The 20,704-nt window shown below is 41.3% G+C and overlaps 1 protein-coding gene across 11 annotated transcripts in view; it reads right to left on the bottom strand.

Annotated features, from left to right (window-relative positions):
* Positions 1-1,102: 1,102 nt before the first annotated feature.
* The window catches only part of APBB2 (amyloid beta precursor protein binding family B member 2), a 153,148-nt gene continuing 133,546 nt past the window's right edge, over positions 1,103-20,704 (bottom strand). For all 11 annotated transcript variants that reach the window (XM_085322697.1, XM_085322701.1, XM_085322699.1 and 8 more), the window contains 6 exons: positions 11,518-11,632; positions 8,694-8,781; positions 7,512-7,595; positions 6,885-7,000; positions 5,947-6,126; positions 1,103-5,338 (listed from right to left, as the gene is read on the bottom strand). In XM_085322697.1, the coding sequence (XP_085178823.1) occupies positions 5,171-5,338; positions 5,947-6,126; positions 6,885-7,000; positions 7,512-7,595; positions 8,694-8,781; positions 11,518-11,632 (751 nt within the window). In that variant the 3' untranslated portion in view covers positions 1,103-5,170. The remainder of the gene's footprint in view (positions 5,339-5,946; positions 6,127-6,884; positions 7,001-7,511; positions 7,596-8,693; positions 8,782-11,517; positions 11,633-20,704) is intronic.

Raw genomic sequence — 20,704 nt, 5'->3', positions numbered from 1 at the left:
ATCTCTTTGATACATAGCTGAGACTGRATTTAGACCCATCCAGAGAAAATATTTTAATATCTTTTCACCCCTCACCCATACCAGTCAATGTAGCTTCATCAGCACTACATTAGAAGAAAAGATGTGAATGACAGTACAGTTATCAGTGTAGACAGCTGCCTGTAGTTCATCAGATAAATATCAGTGCTTCACTGAATCAGTGAAAATTTCTTTTAATAATTTAATCTGAGTCAGCTGTCCAAAATATCACTCACCTGCTGTGAGTAACCTATGCTCCTTAACTGTTCCAAGAAAAGGACAAACTTCTCTGCACCTGTTCTTGAACAAATGGTAAGGATATAGTCTAGACCTGTGTGCTTGCAATATATAGAACTGAAAAAAGGGATTTTATTTCAAAATTGTCTTGGAGGAGGAAAGAGTCCACATATTAAGAGACAAGGAAGGGAAAGTAAGGCAATTATTATTTGTTTTTTGAAAAAATTAAATGCTTATAAGAAACTTAAAGAGTTTGAAGTTAGAGAAGTGAACGTTKAAAATTATTTATCAAAACTAATGTCATTCATTTATTAAAAGTATCAGAAGTGACTTCTAAATGAACATACATTTMTCTGCTGACAGAAGTGCAGGGCTACTTACGTATATACATCATAATGTACCACAGTTGGCCTGAACCTTTTTTCAGGAGTTTCACTCTTTGAAATATTAGAGAAGCTAAGCCATTTACAATTTTGACATCTAGCCAAGAATAGCAAAGAGCTGGTGGTGAAATTTTTGATCCTGTAGGTCATCAGCTTAATTTGTAGGCAATCAGTATGACATAGTGGCAACATCTGGGACTGGCTTGAGATGGTTGCAGGTAGAAGCCTGGGTGCTCAAAAACATTTTTTTATTATGAATTTGTACAATGAAAACTGTTGCTCATATAGCTTTTTTTTTYCTTTAAACTGACAACTGTTAATTGAGCTTTCCAGATACAGAAATGTCCATTGTACTGGTATTGCTTCTGAACAATCAGTATGTCTTTCCCTCCCCTCAAGCACTTTTTAAATGACAAAAGAAATAATTTCCCAGTTTCATGGATCAGTAACAATTGAGACAATCATTTTATGCAGCTAAATTTATTCTCAGAACAGATTACATGTAAATGTGTAGAGTGGTCAACAGCAGGGAAAATTGTCTTTTTCAGTGTCTGTCAGGTACTTTATTTAACACTGAGCTCTGCTGATAAACAATGGGTGTTTTTCCTTCTTTCTTACTGTTGTTAAAATAAATCAAACCTACTATTGCTGACTGTACAGCACAGGTCTTAGCAATGTATTACACAATTAACCTGCCCAAGAAAGGAGTAATGGTGTTAATGGTAATGCTGTCAAGGCTGAGCCCCTATTAGCTGTGGAAATAAGAAAAGTTCTGTTTCCCACACGTGATTTACTAAAAATTCATAAATCATTTAATGAAAGATCTAAAAATGCTTGATAAAAGAAAAGCGATGTAGAACTCTTAGTARATGACACAGAACTGGCATAAACCATTAGTTATTCCACCACTTTTCTTTCTCTGTCACAAAAGGGCGTACTATTTGGATAGGTACAGGCAGTTCTGCACACAAAGTTTATCATTAAGAATTCATTTTATTGTAAGTAGAATCAATGCCCTTTCATGCAATTCTTGTTATTCCTATTTAACCAACTGGTAGGTGGCCTGTATAGGCTTACACTTCCCACACCCTCTTTCTCTCCTTTAAATGAAATAGTAAGTGGCTTAAATAAAACCTACAGTTAACACTGCAGATTTCAAAAGAAAGGCTTCTTCTGTAGTCACTGACTGTGACTATAAATCCCCTTACAAGGGAGTATATTAATGACATGACTGACATGTGATTCTTATCTCTAACTTACTACTTGCATTGAAAAAAATTAAGAAATTAGCTTTACATGATTTTTCTACAGACTTCAATAAAAATGTGACTACAAATAATTACAAAGCCCACCTTTTTTTTTAGGCAACCTATAGTACACAGAGTGAAGACKTTTGCAAGATCATGTCCAGAATAGACAAATACATCAACATAATAATGCAGGATATTTCAGTAAAAATAGAATAAATAAAATAAAAATATTTTAAGCTGTATTTAACAGGTTAATTTAAAATATGACATCAGACATACAAGGCATAGTGAACATGGCTGTCTGCCTACAGAATCACTACATATTATAAAAAAATGCATAGATAACTGAAGGGTCACTATAATGTTAATTAAAAAACACTGGCAGTTGCTCCAMCACACATACTCCATACATACTTTTTTTTGGCCATGGTAAGAGTGCCTTAACATATTGTTTAAAAAAGGATAACTGGCTTTGCAATATTAGGCTCCAATTCTGCAAAAAAAAACCCCAGCTGGGTGTGTATTTAATCTTTTGGAGAATAAGGAGCTCTACTGAAGCAAAAGGGCCGCTCACGTTCTGATCTTTAAGCACACTACTTACTTACTTAATTAAATATCTGCAAAATCAAAACATTTTGGTAGCAGGCACAAAACTCTTAAAACATACATTGGCAAGTAACCTACAGCTTTCCAAATACCTTTCTCAGTGCTTCCCAGTTGAACWCTTCATTAGTGATGCCCAACTAGATGTTCATAGCCAGGATGACACACACTGAAAAAAAAACCTCTTTTTTTCTTTTTTTCCTTATTTTTTTTTTAACTGCTGTTTATGAAGTGTTTAGTTTAAATATATGGTCTGTGTTTCTGTCTGGGAGAATCAGCACTATATGGATGCAACTACAGAACTGAATTCTACTATTTAAAATTCATTGTTGTAGGACAGCTGCAAATCCAAATCCTGGAGTTTTCAGACTGAACTTTAAATAAAKACAAGACCAAATAATTTGCTGTAATTTAAAGTCAAAGTTCAATTCAGTAGGATGATGATAGGAACCTTTGATCTCTTAACTTCATGATCCTACTTGAAGACATACTCAGTTACCATCTGATGACTTTTGGTAGCCATCATGATAGGAATCATTATTCCTAGCAGGCTTCAGTGGGAGCTCCCAGAAACTAGAGAACCAGAATGAGCAAGTATGGAAGCTGCCGCTTCCATGCTTTGGCATCTTGSTTAATGGTCAGTTTAAACCAGTGCTGCTGCTTGAAGGGGTGATTTTCCTCACCTCCAGCTATGTGCTCTCCATGCCTGCCTTGTATCAACAGTCATCTGCATGGCCAAGCAGCAAACTGGGTGAAATTCACAGGCCTGCCCCATTTCTCTGTTCGAGCTTATTCACATTAAGCCTATCATCGATCTGATTTATCCTCCAACTACTGTATAAGCAATAGAGCTGGTGCAAAGGAGGAAGTGGGAATGTGAGGCTTGAGAGGCGAAAGATTGTTTCACTGCCTGAGGTGCAGAATCTCTGTCCTAGAAGAGATTTCGAGATCAGTGGAGGATCAGCTCTTCAGACAGTATTACAGAGGGCTAATTTTAATTACACTAGTTGCATAGCTAGCCTACCCTGGCACTTGCTCATACATCAGGCTGAGTTTATTTTAGTAATTTTCCTATATTTTCAATGCAGACATCTCTTGAATCATCATTGCTTTCCCACTGTATTCATAACTTGCCTTCTCCAGGGATTGCTACTGATTTTTTTTTGTTAAATAATAAGGGAAAAAAAAAAGAGATAGTGTAGCAGTCCCTTGCATATTAAAGTAGAAAAGAGTTCTTGCCATAGCGGCCTTGAAAATGTTCTTTTAAAATTACAGTATTACCAAGTTTGCAGACTTGGGAGACAGTTATATTTGGAAAATATATATAAATGGAGGCACTGCATTATTAACACCAGTTAAAAACATTTTTAATATTCCCTTTTCAGAATTTGTATGAAACTGCAGGTCTAAACAGAAGACGGCAAGGGCAGAAACTAAAAATGTGTAACTTCATTTGAAAATTAGTGTGAGGTACAATCTTAAGGGGCAATACTGTGCTTACTTTGGCAGGGTTTGCAGTAGTGTGGATCTGTGCGACTACATGAAGCCTTTGGAGCAAAAGCACTGCAATCAGGTTGCACCATCTGAAGCACTATAACCTATTAGAAAATTCTTTCATTATTTTGTCACAGAGCATTAAAAGAAATTCATAGAATGTGGTAAAAAACAAGACATGATTGTTCTTTTTATGGCATGTTAAGTATTCAGCAACAAACTGAAGGGAAGGGAAAATTGTGCAAACAGATGCTGAAGCGAACATTTGATCAAGCACTTATATGGGAGAAGTATGTAACATTTTAGTCTTTAGGAGTTTTGACACAGTAAAATTACTGACTAGTTTTTTCTTCTGGTTGGTATGAGCCTTCTGGGAAGCAAACTCTATTTTTGATCCCTTAATAAAGACTTGGGAGAATAACAGTCAACATGTACATTTGTATGGTTAAARATGAAAGGCTTCAGCCAATCCCCCTGAATTCAGTTACTTGAAACACTTCTAGATTCTTCAGCATTGGTTAGATATTAAACATGATCCTTCTCTAATAATGTAATAACAGCCGATGAGGTGACACCATGGTTCAGAAGCACATCAGGGATTGCCGTTAAAGTGATCGCTAGACGGATGCCGACAATTTAAAACTAATAGGTGTAGTTTTGCAAAAAAAACCCTCAAACAACAACAAAACCTCCCCAGTATTTAAACTACAGTAACCCAATTGTAGCTAATACTTGGTACCTACTCCAGTGTTGAGAACAGAGCAAAGTGCTGTAGGGTTTAAGATTGATTCGCGACAAATCCAGCTCAAGACAGTGAAAACTATCAACTTAGGCATCATTCACTCCAAGGACTTTAGCATGAGTTCACTAGGAGGGACGTGGCCATATTCTTTGTGTGTGAATTTAGGTAATGTTCATGTATTTACAATCAGAAACAGACCTTCCATTGCTCATGATGTAACTCACTGACAGCAAAAAAAATTATTCATGCTTCTTTTCATATCACACGACGGTGGCAAGAATGAGAGAACATGCTTGTCTAACATTGTTTTGATATAGATAAATTCTCTGGAGACAAAGCGTCAGCAATTTAAAATGGAAGGCCGGACATCATCAGTTCATTTTCTGTAGTGTAGTTACTGTTATCTTCAGTTAAATGTTACGAGAATCTTCTCTTTTATGCAGCTACGGCATCTCCGAGATGGAGCGTTTCTGTTTCAAAGTGTCAATGAGGGACAACACTCCTCTTTTTACATTAGTTGTAACTCTTCTAGTCACCGAATCTGCAGGAGGTGGGGGTGGTCGAACTTTCTGTGAAGGAGGTCTGGCTACTAAACACTTCTGATACCGTAACTGCAACAAAGCAAAAAGCATTCTGCAATCTTTACTGTATCCAGTACCTTCAGAGCATTTTAAATACATTTTAATGCTTTTCAGGAAATATAGGCAAACCTCCATTTTGACAATGGCAAACAGCCCTACTGAAATTAATGAGACATTGCTCTGTTAAGCTGTGGGCAAAAGCTCTTCATTGGCACATGACGCAGAAACTACATCACAGGAACAACCCTTTGAAAAATGGAAAATAAGTTTTTTGGATTCAGCTATTCATGAACAGTGACTGCATTGTCACTGGGTTATATAACATGGCTTTGAGCAAAATGTTTCTCCAGCATTAGATAACTTGAATTCAACAAAAGATTCATGACATACACAGATCTTGTAGTGGTAAGAAGGTAAGATTGTTAAAGGAACATTGTTCACTAAATTATGTTTCAAATTTTAAAATGTTCATTTTTAATCTATTAAGTATATAGAATCCCATTTACTAGTTTTTTCTTTTCTTACTTTCTTTATCTGTCTCAGGAAATTAATGTAATTGCAAATTTGGAAAAGATTTTTACTTACTGAGGTAGTGACAGAACTAAGTACTACAGGTGTCTTTGAAGAAGATCACTTACCATACAAGCAGCCTGAACAGCTTCTGATACATTGCCTGCATTTGGTTCACACCAAAAAACATGGCACTCAAAATGCTGGTTTCCTGTATCCATAATGAAGGCAAATGTGTGGACATCCTTGCCTACTCCCATAAAGGACAGGAACCGGACACGACATTCCACCACGATGTCCTCTTCATTCTGGTTGTGGAATCAAATGATTCTTCATTACTACTAGATATTCTGTAGAACTTTACTTTCAATTTTAAGTTGATTAAATGGGAGGAACACTGATGCAGTAGTGTGGAATTTCTTTTAATCTGCATATACTGAGTGTGCTAAGGCCTGACTGGATCTCTTCTCCTACAGTATTACCAGAGGACCAAGGCCTTGAGCATTAGCACTGAATATACTGTGCATTTTATTAGATACTGCTTATTTAAAACTGATACTGCAATTCTATAAAGAAATACATGGTTATCACGACTGCAAAGAGTACTCCTCTGTAACTGGTATGTGGAGATGTTGCTTTAGGACCTCCTTGACAAACATATATAAAAGACACATTCTTTGAAAGATTACTCTTGGCTTCTTCAGCCAGAATAAGGTAAATACAGTTTAGAACACAGGATAGGATTGCTGCTTAGAGTTTAACCTACAATGTTTTATGTTCAGAATTCCTAAGAAGGATAACACTGAATTTGTGTAAATACCTAACAAACACATTATTATTTCTGAGGACTTGCTTGCAAGGGAAAATAAAGCTGGAACTGACAGAAGCAGTTACAGCTTCTATGAAACAGAGATGTGTGAGAATCACAGTCCTGGAAAAAAAGAAAATGCAAAATAAGCAAATGAATTTTAGTATAAACTCATTCTTTCTACTACTGTTTATGTTTTCCTCATATTCAACATTCATATTATGTTAAACTTGTTTCAAACAAGACAGTCTGCCTTACTCTTTCATTGATAACTGTGACAGTAGCATCAGCAACATTCATGGTAACTGGCACCCAGTCTTCTTTGCTAGAGGAAGCCATCAGACTTTCGATAGCACTGTTCAGAGTATCCATTCCTAAAACAGAGGAAAATACGATAATCAAAATAAACACATGAATATAAGTAGAAACTAACAGAACTTTTATTTTCACATAGCACAGAAAATGCATTTTGTACTTATTTTTAAAGCCAATTTGATGATAGAAGGAAGGTTGTGAAGTTGGTTTTCTTCATCTGTAAAAACAAAAGAGGTGCCTCTAGCTTACAAAAAAATGGGACAGCATCTTGTTTAGCTGCTGCACCATTTCAGTTCTGTAGGGCTTTCTTCATTAGTAGCAGAGTTCATATTCAGAGAAAGTATTAACAAGGAACTCTGCCTTCTTAGCAGCTCCCAAGATATATATGCTGCTTGAAAAACACATGTTCAAGTGAGACTCCTGAATGAACGACTTCACGCCTGACCCATATGACTCAGAAACACAAGTAAAGAGTTGGCACCCTTTGGGCAACCCCCATTTACACTTCGCTAGCTGGACACTTCATGCAAGTTACATTGGCAGTCGCTTAAGAATAACAGCGTTACCTACCGACAGGCTTAGCCACGGGCAGCATGCCAAGGTACTGCACGTGGAACTTCTGTACAAGTTCTGTCTTTGGTGTTGGGAAATCTACTGCATGGGAAAAAAAATGTGTTTATCAGTATTCACAGCAAGGAAAATGTACTTTGATTTCATCGATAGCATGAAATAATTTACCAAGTAATTGTGCTCTGAAGGTGCTCTATCGAATAAAGTAAATGTATGCTCCTTTGTCTCATGCTCGAACACTGCCAAATGATTTCTAAGGGCATTAGAGAGAATGCTACATCATCTAGTTCTTCATCTAAACTAAAAATGAGGGCACATTGTATTGCTAACATATTAAAAAAAATACACGTGAATATGTCTATAAAACACAGAGACCTAAGCTCATTGCCTAACTGTATCAAGTTTGGAACCTCTTTTTAATATCATCCCAATTAATACCTTATACACAGACTATGAGAAATTAATACTGTTGTCTGAGCAGAAAATTACACGGGTGATGCAAGGGTAAGGGCTGAGATACTAAGCACAAACTGGTGCATCTAAAGCACACATTTTCCTGTAAAGTAGCACAAGGTATGTTTGTTTTCCTAGAATACTTCAGAATAGCAGCTGTGGAGCTATGCCTAATAAAGGCATGCAAAGGCAACTTTCTTTTACCGTGCACTTGAGTGTGCAAGATGCACAAATTGGCTAACGACACACTTGCTCCTCTTGCTTTGAAAGGAGCTAAAATTGATGTTAAAACCCATAAGGAGCCAGGTCTCCTAAAGGTCCTGTGAATCTAACTATTTAACTGGAGTATGTTCTGCTTTTAAGGCAGATTTGGCCAATGTGTGCAGTTTCAAGTCATGAGGTATTCTGATGTTATCAGGACCATATATATGCAAGCCAGCACAACTAAGTAAGGCTATGTTTGCAAAATACGAGTAAGGCTCGTATTTTGACCTAAAAGAGGAAACACACAAGTTGACATAACTGAGCAGGACTGCATTAATGTGAAGTCAACCAATAAAAAAGTTTAATTCAGTGTAATAATAGACACTGTCAGATACACTAATTAAAAGATGGGATTACATGTCTGCCTGTCTACCCAATATTCTCCATTTCGGTCAAAAAAAAATCAGAAAGGGAATGTATCTAAAATCAGACCATCCCACAAATATTAATTGTGATACACAGTACCTTGCAAGGGAACATCAAGGGTGACATTTGCCCTGTCTTGTAATGAGTTGCAAGCCATAGCTTTAGCATTCTTCCGTTCAGCCATAATCTGGAGAAGACGGTGATAATACAGCATTTTTTCCAAAACATAGTACAGTAGCAACTACAAGTATAAATTTATTCCTATTACAACCCTGATTTCTGAAACCTGAATTAAGTCAAAAAGTATATGACTAAACAGGTTATTCTTTGTAGTAACAACTTTAACTTTCCTGACATTTATTCCTTATCTGCATAAGGAACTTGAGAGGCCTGCAAGCCTAGATAAAAGATTGATGAAGGAGTAAAAAACCTTTAGCTATTTTCCTCAATAGCAAAATTGCAAGGAGGATTAATATAGAGAAGTATAAATATTTAACATACAGAGAAGACTGTTCATTATTGATGAACAATTTACTGCTGCATATAATTTTTCTGTGATTTTTGTGTTTCTTTTGAAATTAAAAATCTCATGCAAATTGCAGCCTGTTCTTCCCCAAAGTGTATAACATTATCAAAAGAGGAGAAGAAAATACTTCAAAATAACCACTTTGGTTGGTTATTCCCTACAGATCTATCATTGGGAAGGGACCCAGGGAAGCCTTTCTCCAACACATACTAAGCGAGATCTTCCAAAGCTCACGCATGAAACGTTGCCACCTGCTTCCTTACACTGACGACTCTTAATTGTAATTAAACTCCACAGAGAGGAYGAGTGCCCAGCAGAGCGCCTGGCATCAGAACATGTGGTCTAGAGGTGCTGCTGGCACATTTCTCCTCTGTTTTTTTAGATTTTCCGTTTCGAGAGTATCTTCTGTTGTAGGGACATACAACAGCATCTCCACCTGAGGATGGAAAATGCTGCTCGCTGGGTCTGGAAGAAGCTGTGACTCAGCMAAGAGGCCAAGCACGGCAGGTAGCACGTGCCAAGTGCTTGCTGAATCAGGACTACATCTACTGCCAAATTACAAAGGAACATTCTCTACCTGCGACACTCTCACTTTGYCACTGTTAGCTATTTTTTAAAATGCTCTGTCACTCTCTGGTCCAAAGTTAATGCCAGAGGTTTCACGCCAGTTACCCACGTGACAGCTGCCAGTGTGACAGCGCACRTGGGATACCCCAGCACTTAGTTACAGCAGCAGTTACTTGATGTTGTGCTTCAAGGATAAAAACAGCCGTAGCAGGGCCTGCTTAGCACCTTCAGCAGCTCTGCTTGCTGGGTAACAGCTGTGAGAACTGAGAGGTGGAGGAGAAGGACGAGGGACTTGTGATACCAGCTCCAGGCTTCCATAGCCAGCCCCGCAGCCAGCCCCAACTTGGCCAAGCACGGCATCTCCAGCTGCCCGCCGGAGCCGAGTGGTTCCCTGCACCCTGCCACCTGCACCTTCCAGGCCCCAAGCCTTGACACCCCTGCGAAGCTCTGCACAGTTCCTGCACTACCTGCCTGGGGCAAACTGCTGGCCGGAGGTTTACAGTAATACGCACTGTGCAAATTCTCACACCAGTGGCATGAAACATCACCTAGGACCTAATTCAGTAGCCAGGTTTGCAACACTGCAAAACTAAAAACTTTAAATACTATGCAACTGGCTACTGAGGGGAGTTTGACATCACTTTCACTCACCAAGATGAAGACAAAACAAAACAAACAAATGAGCACAGGCATATAGCAGCTGAATTTTAAAACGTGAAAGTTTAATGACYAGAATTGCTAAGTAGAACTCTGACTCCTGAGCAGGGACAATTTGCAGAGGGACAACTGAGATATTCAAAACCTGGATGCGATCCCATGCAACGTGCTCTAGGTGACCCCGCTTCAGCAGGGGGCTGGACTAGATGATCTCCAGAGGTCCCTTCCAACCTCTACCCTTCTGTGACTGTGTGCAACTGATACGGTTATGCTGTCTCCACTGTCCACTTTGCCTGGGGTGCAAACTGCCAGGTGGTTTAAGGCAAACCAAAACGAGCAGCAATATTTTTAAAGTGGGGAATGCAGCCTCAAATCCACTACATCTCAATAAAGAAATCTGAAAGTAATGTCAAGTAGTTTCGCTTAAGAGCCTCTCTATAAAGCACTTCAGTCAGATTTTCTTAGTGAAGTACATCCTGCTTTTCCACTGCAGGAAATAACCAAACAGAGGATACTCATGAACTGATCATGAAATCAAATTGCAAAATTAATAACCACTGGCAAATATGTAAGGTAAAAGGAAAAGAAATAAATAGAAGAAAAAAATAAAAAGAATGTTTCTCTCCAGTATTACAGACAATATTACCACAAGCAGGAACAAAAATCGTTCTGTTACTTCTAACTGGAGTAGCTTAAAATACAAAACTCTTTTTTCTCTGAAATTTTTACGTGGGCAGCATTATTTTTTCAACTCTTTTCACATAACCTATTTGTGTAACTATTCATAACCAATTCATGTAACTACTTTCATGTTGAAGAATAGCATTCAAACACGGTCTGATTTATTCATGGAGTTTAACATTACCATTTATCAAAATGGAGTGTTATTTTCCCAATTTGAACCCACARCTTCTTTATTACTAGGAAAGCATTCAAGTCTCTTTACTGACTTGTCAAATCAATACCACATGTTACCATCTTCAAATTTAAATACTCATCCTGCCTTTAGTTTTGATGCCATTTGTGTCCCTTCCTTTACAAATTCTCTGAACTATTTACGGTTGCCAGGGATATAAACTAAAATAACACCTCATAAGATTGCTGATTATGTGTTTTATGCTCAGGGACCTCTCAAAAGATTAATGGACAACTGACTTGTTCAAATCCACTTGCCTTTGAGCAGATTTCGTGTAAACTTGTGGCGATGGCTTTTGCTGGTGTGTCACATCGAAACACATGACATTTCAGAATTCTTGTATCTTTGTCTCTTGCCACATAAGCAAAGTCTCTGTGCAAACAAAATGAATTAACACATTAGAAACAGCAGTATTTACAAGTCAGCAAGTCATCCTTTAATTTAACCAGCGCACGTCTCAGCTATCAGAAAATAAAACATATGCCTTGGCCTAAGCAGATCTACAAATTTAATAGACTGCATACCTGAGAAGCATGTAACTAATCTTTGATACTTAATCTATGTAATTAAAGAGCTCATTACAATTTCCTAACACTGGCAACTTATTGAACTTATAACCCATAACTCCAGCTGCAATTGTAAATACGTAGGAAAATTCACTCAAATATTTCACTGAAGACAAAGTGGGGACAGAATTGCAGATTAAGCCAGAAAAGGATACATCCAGTTCTTAAATGCTAGAAAACCTGGCAAGCAGCATACAACAGTTTAGCTAGAAAAAAACCTGTGTTTCAAAGTACTGTATAAAGTGTTTAAAATATGCAGATGGTAATTAGAGATACAGTTGTATAAGGGAGTTGTGAACCTGCTGAGCTAACGTGCACACTAATTGGCCTAGATTTCTGACCTCGTTTTTTTCAAAAGTTAAATAAAGATGCCCTACAAAAGAGATTTCTGCACCTTATTGGCCAGCCACCACAGTAGAATATAGTATCTTAACATGAGCGATGGAAAGGCAGGATTAAGTTTACCTGTTCTCAGACATTTTTAAGAGTTGATGTTCTTCTGAAAAAGTCGAAGTGTGAACATGTGCTAAGGGTTTGGTATACTCCAATTTATTTTGGGTGCATTTTTTAGATCGGTTTTTGAACTGCCCCTGCTCTGAGAGCCTAGGGCCCAATAGTGCTGTTTTGCCTCATGACCCTCCTGGGACAAGGATATCCATTAATTGGATTACAGGTGGGAGCCTGAGGCTGGTTCTGCAGCGTGGAAAGGCATGCACAGATGGCAGGGACACGAACCAGGCAAAGCCAGGCTTCTCCCTGACTCAGTTATCTTGTTATCCTGTCCTATGCGAGCCTCTGTGCTCCTTGCTCTTGCACCTCTAGGTTTTCACGTCTGCTGAGCAGCTGCTGCCCAGTCCTACTTTGTGACCCTGCTGCTATTTCCAGGTTTCCGAGGGCTGTGCATCCCCTCAGAGCTGTGCTGAGTAACTAACTAGGACTGAACCAGAGAGGGGAAGCTGGAGCCCCACAGCCTATTCTGCCTGAAGTCTCTGTCCACTGCCTTTCCCCTTTACACATAACTAACCACCACCCAGTCCCTAACTGGTAAAGGAATAGAAGGGATAGTCCATGTGGATGAAAAAACATATTGGCCCTCCCCTCCAAAACCACAAGTCAAGAAATACTTCAGTGTATAGTGAAGTCCATAAATATCCCTAGCAGGGTTTAATATAGTTTGGATTGCCAATTTCTTCATTCACTGTGGGTGCTCAGTCAGTTGAGGAATTTGTATGGGAATTATCCAGGGAATCCTAGAGACTGTGGCAGATGGACAGCTGGGCCTCCAGCCCTCAGGAATCACGGACACTGGCTGGCAGTTAAGTACCTGGATAATCTGCTGAAGCAATTCCTTAGGAAGGAGTGGCAACACTGTATTTAATGTGCTACCACTAGATTTTGTCATTGATGAGCCCCTGCAATAAAAGGGGCAGTTGTCCACAGTGTGGGCTGCTTACTGACAGGCACAGGTTGCTCCTCTGTTCAACCTCTTTGCAACCTGAAACGTGAGGAATAATATTTGAGGTGGTTTTGTGGGGGGGTGGAATCTAACAGGAGCTGAGATTTGGAAACAACCGCGTTGGGAAACACAACGACCTGAGCTGCAGCACCCTGCCTGCAAAACACAGGAACCCTGGAGGGTGGTCTCCATTTCCCTGCCTCCTAATAGGAAGCCACTGGGACATTCCGGAGAAACAGGAGGCAGCCGAGGCAGCTCCTGGGCCACATGCAGGGAAATCACAAAGCAATCATCCTGGACGGTGCTGTCTAGGAAAGCAAGTGCACCGAGGTCTCCCAGCTCCAGCCTGACCACAAGCACCTTGGCCACAATCCCCAAGAGCCCTTCGGCACGCTCACCTTGATGTGAAGCTGCAGGTGCACTGAGGTGCCAAAACGGGAAACTCATTGCCCGATTCTCACTTRGAAAAAGCTGATGCTTCTCTGCACATGTGCCAAATCTCATTTTAGAGAGGCCTCCTCCTAGCTTTATATTTCAAAGGTAAAATGAAGACTTCTGGCTGGATTATGTTAGAAAGACTGCAAGGTCGCAAGGTGTACCAGGCGAAGGCACATGGTTCAGCCATGGCCGATGAAAACCCAGCAACTATGGGAAAAGAGGGAAAGCAAGTGCCACATAAAAAAAACCCTTGAGATTTCTGCCTTTTGAGGTCAGTTAGTTAACATTAAGTGATGCCTCCGAAAGATCTGTAGACAAGGTATTTGGAAATGGTCAGGCTCACAAAAATCACACACACTGTATTCTGAGCTCTGAAGAGGACTGGTTGGTTTGAGGGCTGTAAGTGGATTTCCAGACTTCAAAAGGGTCTGTGATTTTTATTCTTCTATGCTTTTGGTTTTAACTATCATCTTTTAAATGCCTAAGTTTCAGACTTTACATTTTTGAGTCCAAATATTATCCCTTCTAAGTATTACATTTACTATAACTGCAGTATGATCACTTAACAGATATGGACTTAATACTGTAACTCAGAAAGTGCTTTTGATTAAGATTTTTCTTTCCTTTTACATGTAAGAAAAAAATTGCTGACAGTGATCACCATTGCAGGGTAGCAAAGAGATTGCTGCACACACCTAATTACTGGATCAAAGCCTATTCTTTAGAGGCAGATATAACAGCTGAAACCTGTGTTCACACTAACTTAAAATAACATTGAAAGCCATCTACTTTACCATTAAATGGCTATTTATTACCATTTACGAGCATTTATCTCAAATCGATACTATTCCTTTGAGGATTTGTAAACAAGTGATTTATGAGTTCCGTTTCCAAGATGATCCCAGGAAGAGCATCTCGTGTTGTTACTGCTGAGCCTGTTCGACAGAAATCTGCGTAGCCCCAGGAGCTCTGTACAAGATCAGGTCTAGATCTGGCCATCACCTTCACAAACACAGATGAGACCTGATGGTGCTTTCTGTAATCCCTAGACCTATCCCTTCGAACGTTCTTTTATCATCAATAGAGAACAAGTTGGGACAAAGCCACCAAAGCAAGTCATTTCCGGCCTGGAAAACATAGTGTCTTGCCAGCAAAATCCAAGTTTGTAACAGCGCAAGAAATTCTGGTCCTCCCCTTGATCAGTAGCTCTGGCAACGTGCTGGCACACCATGACAGTCAGAGTAAGCTGCTGTGCTTTGCCGTGGCAGGACCGCATCTGAGAGGGCATCTCTGCTGCCCTGCCAAGTCCTCTGATGGATATTACAGAATAGTCCCTGCAGCCACGTTAGATCTCATGATTTAATGGGCAAAGGTTTCAGGCCTAAAGGGAACTGGAAAAATAATGCTGAATGCATTTAGTAAGCATGTTACTACCTACCGAAACGCTCAAAGGACTGCAGAGATAAAAATGGGCCAAACAGTTAAAACTGCATTAAAGACTGAATTCTGTAAAGATCAAAGACAAGATTTTGATCATAAAAGAAGACAACTCATAACTATGCCCCAGCCAGCGGGAAACACCTCAGATGAGAGTATTTTCCAAAGCGTTTTAAAGAGAGTGAGATGGACTGGGGCAGGCTGCTGAGCCCAGTTTCTCATAAATTTACTTGTCTGATCAAAGGTGCACACAGTGGAAGCCTGCTCACTGACATTTAAGGAGCAGGTGTGCTTTTCAGTACAAGACACATTTTGCTGCTCCTGGAAGTCTAACTCCAGCCAAAAGAACAAGAAGTCGCCCTGCAGAGTCCACGCCGAGTAATCTCCCTGAACTCAGACTTGTGGCGAAGGCTTGGAGAAGAAATCTCGTGAGTGTTATGGATGTAATATGTCCTGTATCCAGGAGGCAAGGAGATTACCTGCCACTTTAGTCCTGCCATATAAGTGCCTGTAACTCTGTTGTCCCTACRAGCGGAAGATGACAACAGTCTACAYGTGATGGACCCGCTCTGCACTTGCCGAAGGGCCGATCGATACTGCCCATAAGAACRTTACTTTYAGTCAAAACGCAATGCTTCCGGCTGTATGACAGAGTTGATAGTGACCACTAGATACGTGCTACCTAACATTCTCCATCAGGGACTGCCAAGGGACAATTTTTGTTCAAGAAATGTTAATGCCTCTATTGTTTGCAGCAGGTCTTTGATGTTTGGCCTGGATTCCCGGTAGTGTTTTGTGACGCCAGTGTTTGGTCCTGCAGCTGGTGTAAACATTTCTGTATGTTACAATATGTATTCATAAACCAGGCAGTATGAAGTTATAGGACCATTACRGGAGCAAATGAAACACAAGCTAGTGCATCAATCTGGACTCCTGTGCACTAATAAAACCCTCACAGTGGTGTTTCAAACTCAGATACCAGTGTTTAACTTTAAACACCTGAAACAGCTTGTGCAAGGTTAACGGGGCTAATTGCATATGCAAATTGAGAATATGCACAAATCTTTAGATGATCAGGGCCTGCACTTGTAAATCTGTCGAGACAGAGGAGGAAATCTGAGTTCTCCAAAACCTATGGTTCTGCATCATGCACAACYCTGCCAGCACCATCTGTTTCCAAATCATCAATCAAAATTAGCAACCAAACCTCCTCTTCCCTTCTGACAGTGCACAAACAGTATTAGCGATTTCATTAATTCATCAAGTCAACTAGCTGCCAGACTCTCGCAGGCAGCCCTACAAGGCAGCGCAGCAGCACGGACCTGGAGAAGGCTGCGGCGGCTGGCAGCAGCTCGGTCCGCTGCAGGAGCCTTGCGGGCTTGCTTCAGGCATCTCCAGGCTTTGGGGAAAGTAAAGCACACCTTCCCAGTCTCTTCTGGAGAAGGAAGATGCGGCTTTGGGGATCCCAAACGCTTCCAGCATTATTAATAACAGCAACAACAAAAAAAAAGCRCTTGGGAAAAGTTTTATATATCCATACACATGACAAGAACCCAACACTTCTTATTTGCTCAAAACCTGCAATACCAAACAGGCCCCAAGACTTCTCTCYGAGACTGATTTCACTTCGATCCCTTCTGGGTCGCTTCATCTGTAAACCTTCATTTACTCCAGCTCACTTGAGGCTGATTAACATTTAAGTGAGATTTATGTGCAACTAGCTCYTTGGATGATGAGGAAGTGCAGAGCGACGTGTTTGCAATAGAAATTTCTGGAAAAGGGCAAATGCCTTTTCTTACTATTCCTGTTTTTTTCACCTGGCTGGGAAAACAAGGGAAAGCAGGAAACTAAAGGCCTTTACAAAACCTATGGCTGGAAACAGAGCTAGCACGGGTTTAATGGATTTCCCACTGGATCAGGGTTGGGGTCTTGCCGGTCTCGAAAAGATGCATGTGCACGTAAAATTACGTATTGGCAAAAGCAGTGGTGGGGTTTGAACCACAGCTCCTGGTGCAGGAAGGCGTTTGGTGGGAGAATAATGTATTTCCATCTAGAAAAAAGTTGTCAGTTCTTTCAGAACATAGAGCTCAAGCTCAYCACCTCTGTTGATAAAGGACTATGAAGAAGCACTACTGCCCGGTACACTGTATTTTTTAAAATCATTTTTGCATGTATTCCATCCACCAGTATCTTTCATGATATAAGAAATGGATGTTAATTAGTATTTTGGGAAAAAAAAAGCCAGAATGCCAGAAACATYGGTAAGAAATTAATTCTTCTGCACAAGACGGTAAGACTGGCTCTGYTGAACAGTTAGAAATACAGTAGAAACTTCTTAATTTTGATAGAAGCCTACAGAGAGATAGTTTAAAAATGATTTAAAGAAGTGCAAAGACAAAACAAGGTGCTAAGTGGAAAGGAATTTCATTTTGATTTGCTCTTTTACCCTCTTTTAATTGGCAAATGTCTATAATAATTGACTAAAACTTAGATAGCCGTACTATTTAACACCTGGCTAAGCATCACTTAGCTGCTCAGCCCTGGATGAATGTAATCACATTAAATGCAATTTATGCTAATGCTGTCCTGTTTGAGTAGCAGTCATGGCCATTTGCCACTACTAGGTAAAGTCCTAGGAGACATCCCAATTAAGTGCAACCTAAAGAGCAGCACATCCACCATTACCTTCTCACTGTAAACTGTTAAACTGTTACTCTTTCGAGTGTAAAACTGCATTAACCACATTTTTTCTTGCTAAAAAARCACCCTAGCCTTGAGGTCTGAAATAAGGAAATTTTTACTCTTATCAATCAAAATTAAATTGCAATGATATAAAACAACTATATTAAAATGAAATACATGCAGGAAAATGTAAATTCCTTTATAGATTTATGCATTACAAATTGCAACAAGAATCCTTGAAGCGGAAAATGACATTCTCTGGGCTTGGTTAAAAATTGATTCAGATTAATCCAGAATAACCTACAGAAAATGACTGTCGATTTCTACGTCCGCCTGTGCGTGGCACACGGGCCCGGGACTGCTGGGCCCCCGAGCACGCACTGGCGCAATCCGGACACAGTTTCTACAGTCCACAACCTCCAGCCTTCACCCGGCTTTACAGCACGTAGCTCACCAGCAACGCGGGCAAGTGGGAAGAAACAAGGGGCGAGGAGCCCCCCATGCAGCTGAGCGGGGTGGGAAGCCCTCTCCTGGAGTGACACCTCCAGCAGGCCAGAGGTGCTGGCCAGCAGAGACACCAACGTCCACGGGAGCAGAATAAACAAGCAGCAAAGGAGAAGGACGAGGAGGGAGAAGGGGGACACGAGACATGGATGAACAGACCACCAGGAAAACCATGCTCTGATCCGGCTTCTCCACAATGCACAAATATTCTAGGATGACGAACATCAGCGACGCTGAGGTGCAGGAAACCCCGCAGTAGTACGTCTGACAAAAYTTTAAACAACATTTTACTGAGACTGCTGTTTTACACAGCAGAAAGGGGGATGATTTATTACTGAAATGAAGTATGGGACTCTGTCTAGTTCGCTTGTCTTTTTTATTAGGCCTCTGTCAAGGAGTTTGCAAATGCAGGGAGAAAGCCCAGAAGCAAGATACCAGGTATAGATTTAAAAAAMATCATTCACACAAGCTGTTTCTACGCGATTTACTGAGGACCTTTCAACATCCTTCTCATAGAGACACAGTCAATGAAACGATTGCATCCCCTCCGCTCCCTTGAAAGAAAATCTGCAACCACCTTCACCACCTACTCTGGAGTCAAATCCCAGAGGAGGAAGAGGAGGAGGAAAAACAACCACTTGCACTAGCGTTGCCCTTCTTATTTTCTTACCTTTAATCACATACATTCAATTCCAATATCTATTCCACTGCCCTCAATTACTAGAGTGGAAGAATTTGGGATGGGGGATGGGAGGGGGGGAGAAGGGGGAAGGAATTTTCCAAAGTTTCTGATAGTTGTGTCAATCCTACTGGCAATCCTAAAAGTGTACAACAGCCTTGCAATTTTTCTTCACTCCACCAGCTCCATCCACAGAGCTCCTGCACCTGTCTGGTCACTTCCCAGCTGCAACACAGCATGGGAGACTTGTCTACCATTACAGTAGCTCATTATTTTTTGACCCAAGTAATTAAGATATCCTTCCCAAGCAGAGACTTTGGGAGAATTTTCTCATTTCAGTTCTCACAGAGTTTAAAAATAGGTTTGCTTGCGGTAAACCACCAGTTCTGCATTTATTACATTCTCCTCCAACGGTCTGGCCCTGGCATGGTGTAGCTTGTTTTCCTAATTCAGCCATGAAGTTTGTAGTGCAAATTATCCCCTCCTGAACAGCGGAGTTGGCTTCGTTTCTTGATAACGTCACTTGCTAACTCTCAAGGAGGAGCTAGGGCTACTTTGTGCGATACTCAGAGGCTTTAATCTGGCAGCCCTGAAACACACAGCCTCCCGGTTGCTCTTTGATGTCTTATCGCTGCCCCAGTTCTGTGCGCTTCCAGAAACGGGTCTGTGAAGACCCTCGCAGTGCCGATGTGCCGCCGATACTCAGCTCAGCCCAGCGCTCCCCAGTCCAAAAGCATCTGCACGACCTGCACCCCGCTTTCTTTCGGGCRGCCGCGATCCTCGCGGGGCTGCAGAAGCCGTTCCCGTAGATGCACTTTCCACCTCTCAACGCTGGCCACCATGTCCTCGCGCAGGACGGGGACAGGACCCCCGTCAGGCTTGCCACGACTGCCTCGCTAGTCAGAGCCGTGGCTCTGAGCGCGTTGCAAATCATTTCTCCTTTTACCACCAAGGGCTACGCTCCACCCCGGCAGAGGGCCACCAGGATCAGTATATGGAGTCACGTCAAAGCGTGGCTTAACATCTGAACTCTCCAGGCCCATGAGATGTGCTAGCACAGTGACAGCGGCACAGACTGTAAGGCTAAGATTTACGGGCCGTGCTGATCTTCCTTCCCAAGCTCACCTCGTGGTCGCACAGCTGAAGGACTGCTCGCACGGCTCAGGGAAAGCGGGGCAGTCTGTCACGTCTGCCAAGGTCACCGGCAAGGCTACGCTCCCGTGCAGTGCTGCCAGCGCGCCGGCAACGGCGGGCCCGGGAATGCCCGCGGGCAGCCGCCGGCGCGCGCGGCCCCATCCCGGCGCGCCTGCCGGGAGCCCGGAGCGCAGGGCACCACTCCCGCGGCCGCCAGCCGAGCAGAGGCGGCCTCCTGCCTGCTCCTCGGCTGCTCTGCGGGCACAACGTGCAGCAAAGGGAAAAGCGCAGCTTAGACCTCAGCTTTTTTTAAAAAATTAATTTAAGCGAGATCTTCAGGGCTAAATCCCATGCAAATCAGCGGAGACACTCACCAGCAGAAACTCTGACCACCGACATTTTATTGCCACAAATTTTTCATGGAGAATGATCTTCTGTTTTTAGAGGAATGTTTGCTTAAATGCTTCCCCAGGCTTGTGAACTGTGCACGGGGAGGCAGCTGCTTTCCTACCCCGAGCAGTACTGTGCTCAGGGACACGAAGGAGGCA

This window comes from Rhea americana, unplaced genomic scaffold (assembly GCF_003343005.1).
Source record: "Rhea americana isolate MKP2758 unplaced genomic scaffold, rheAme1 scaffold_8, whole genome shotgun sequence".
NCBI classification, from domain to species: Eukaryota; Metazoa; Chordata; class Aves; order Rheiformes; family Rheidae; genus Rhea; species Rhea americana.
The sequence above is the reverse complement of the archived record's forward strand: the minus strand, read 5'-3'. Positions and strand labels throughout refer to the sequence as shown.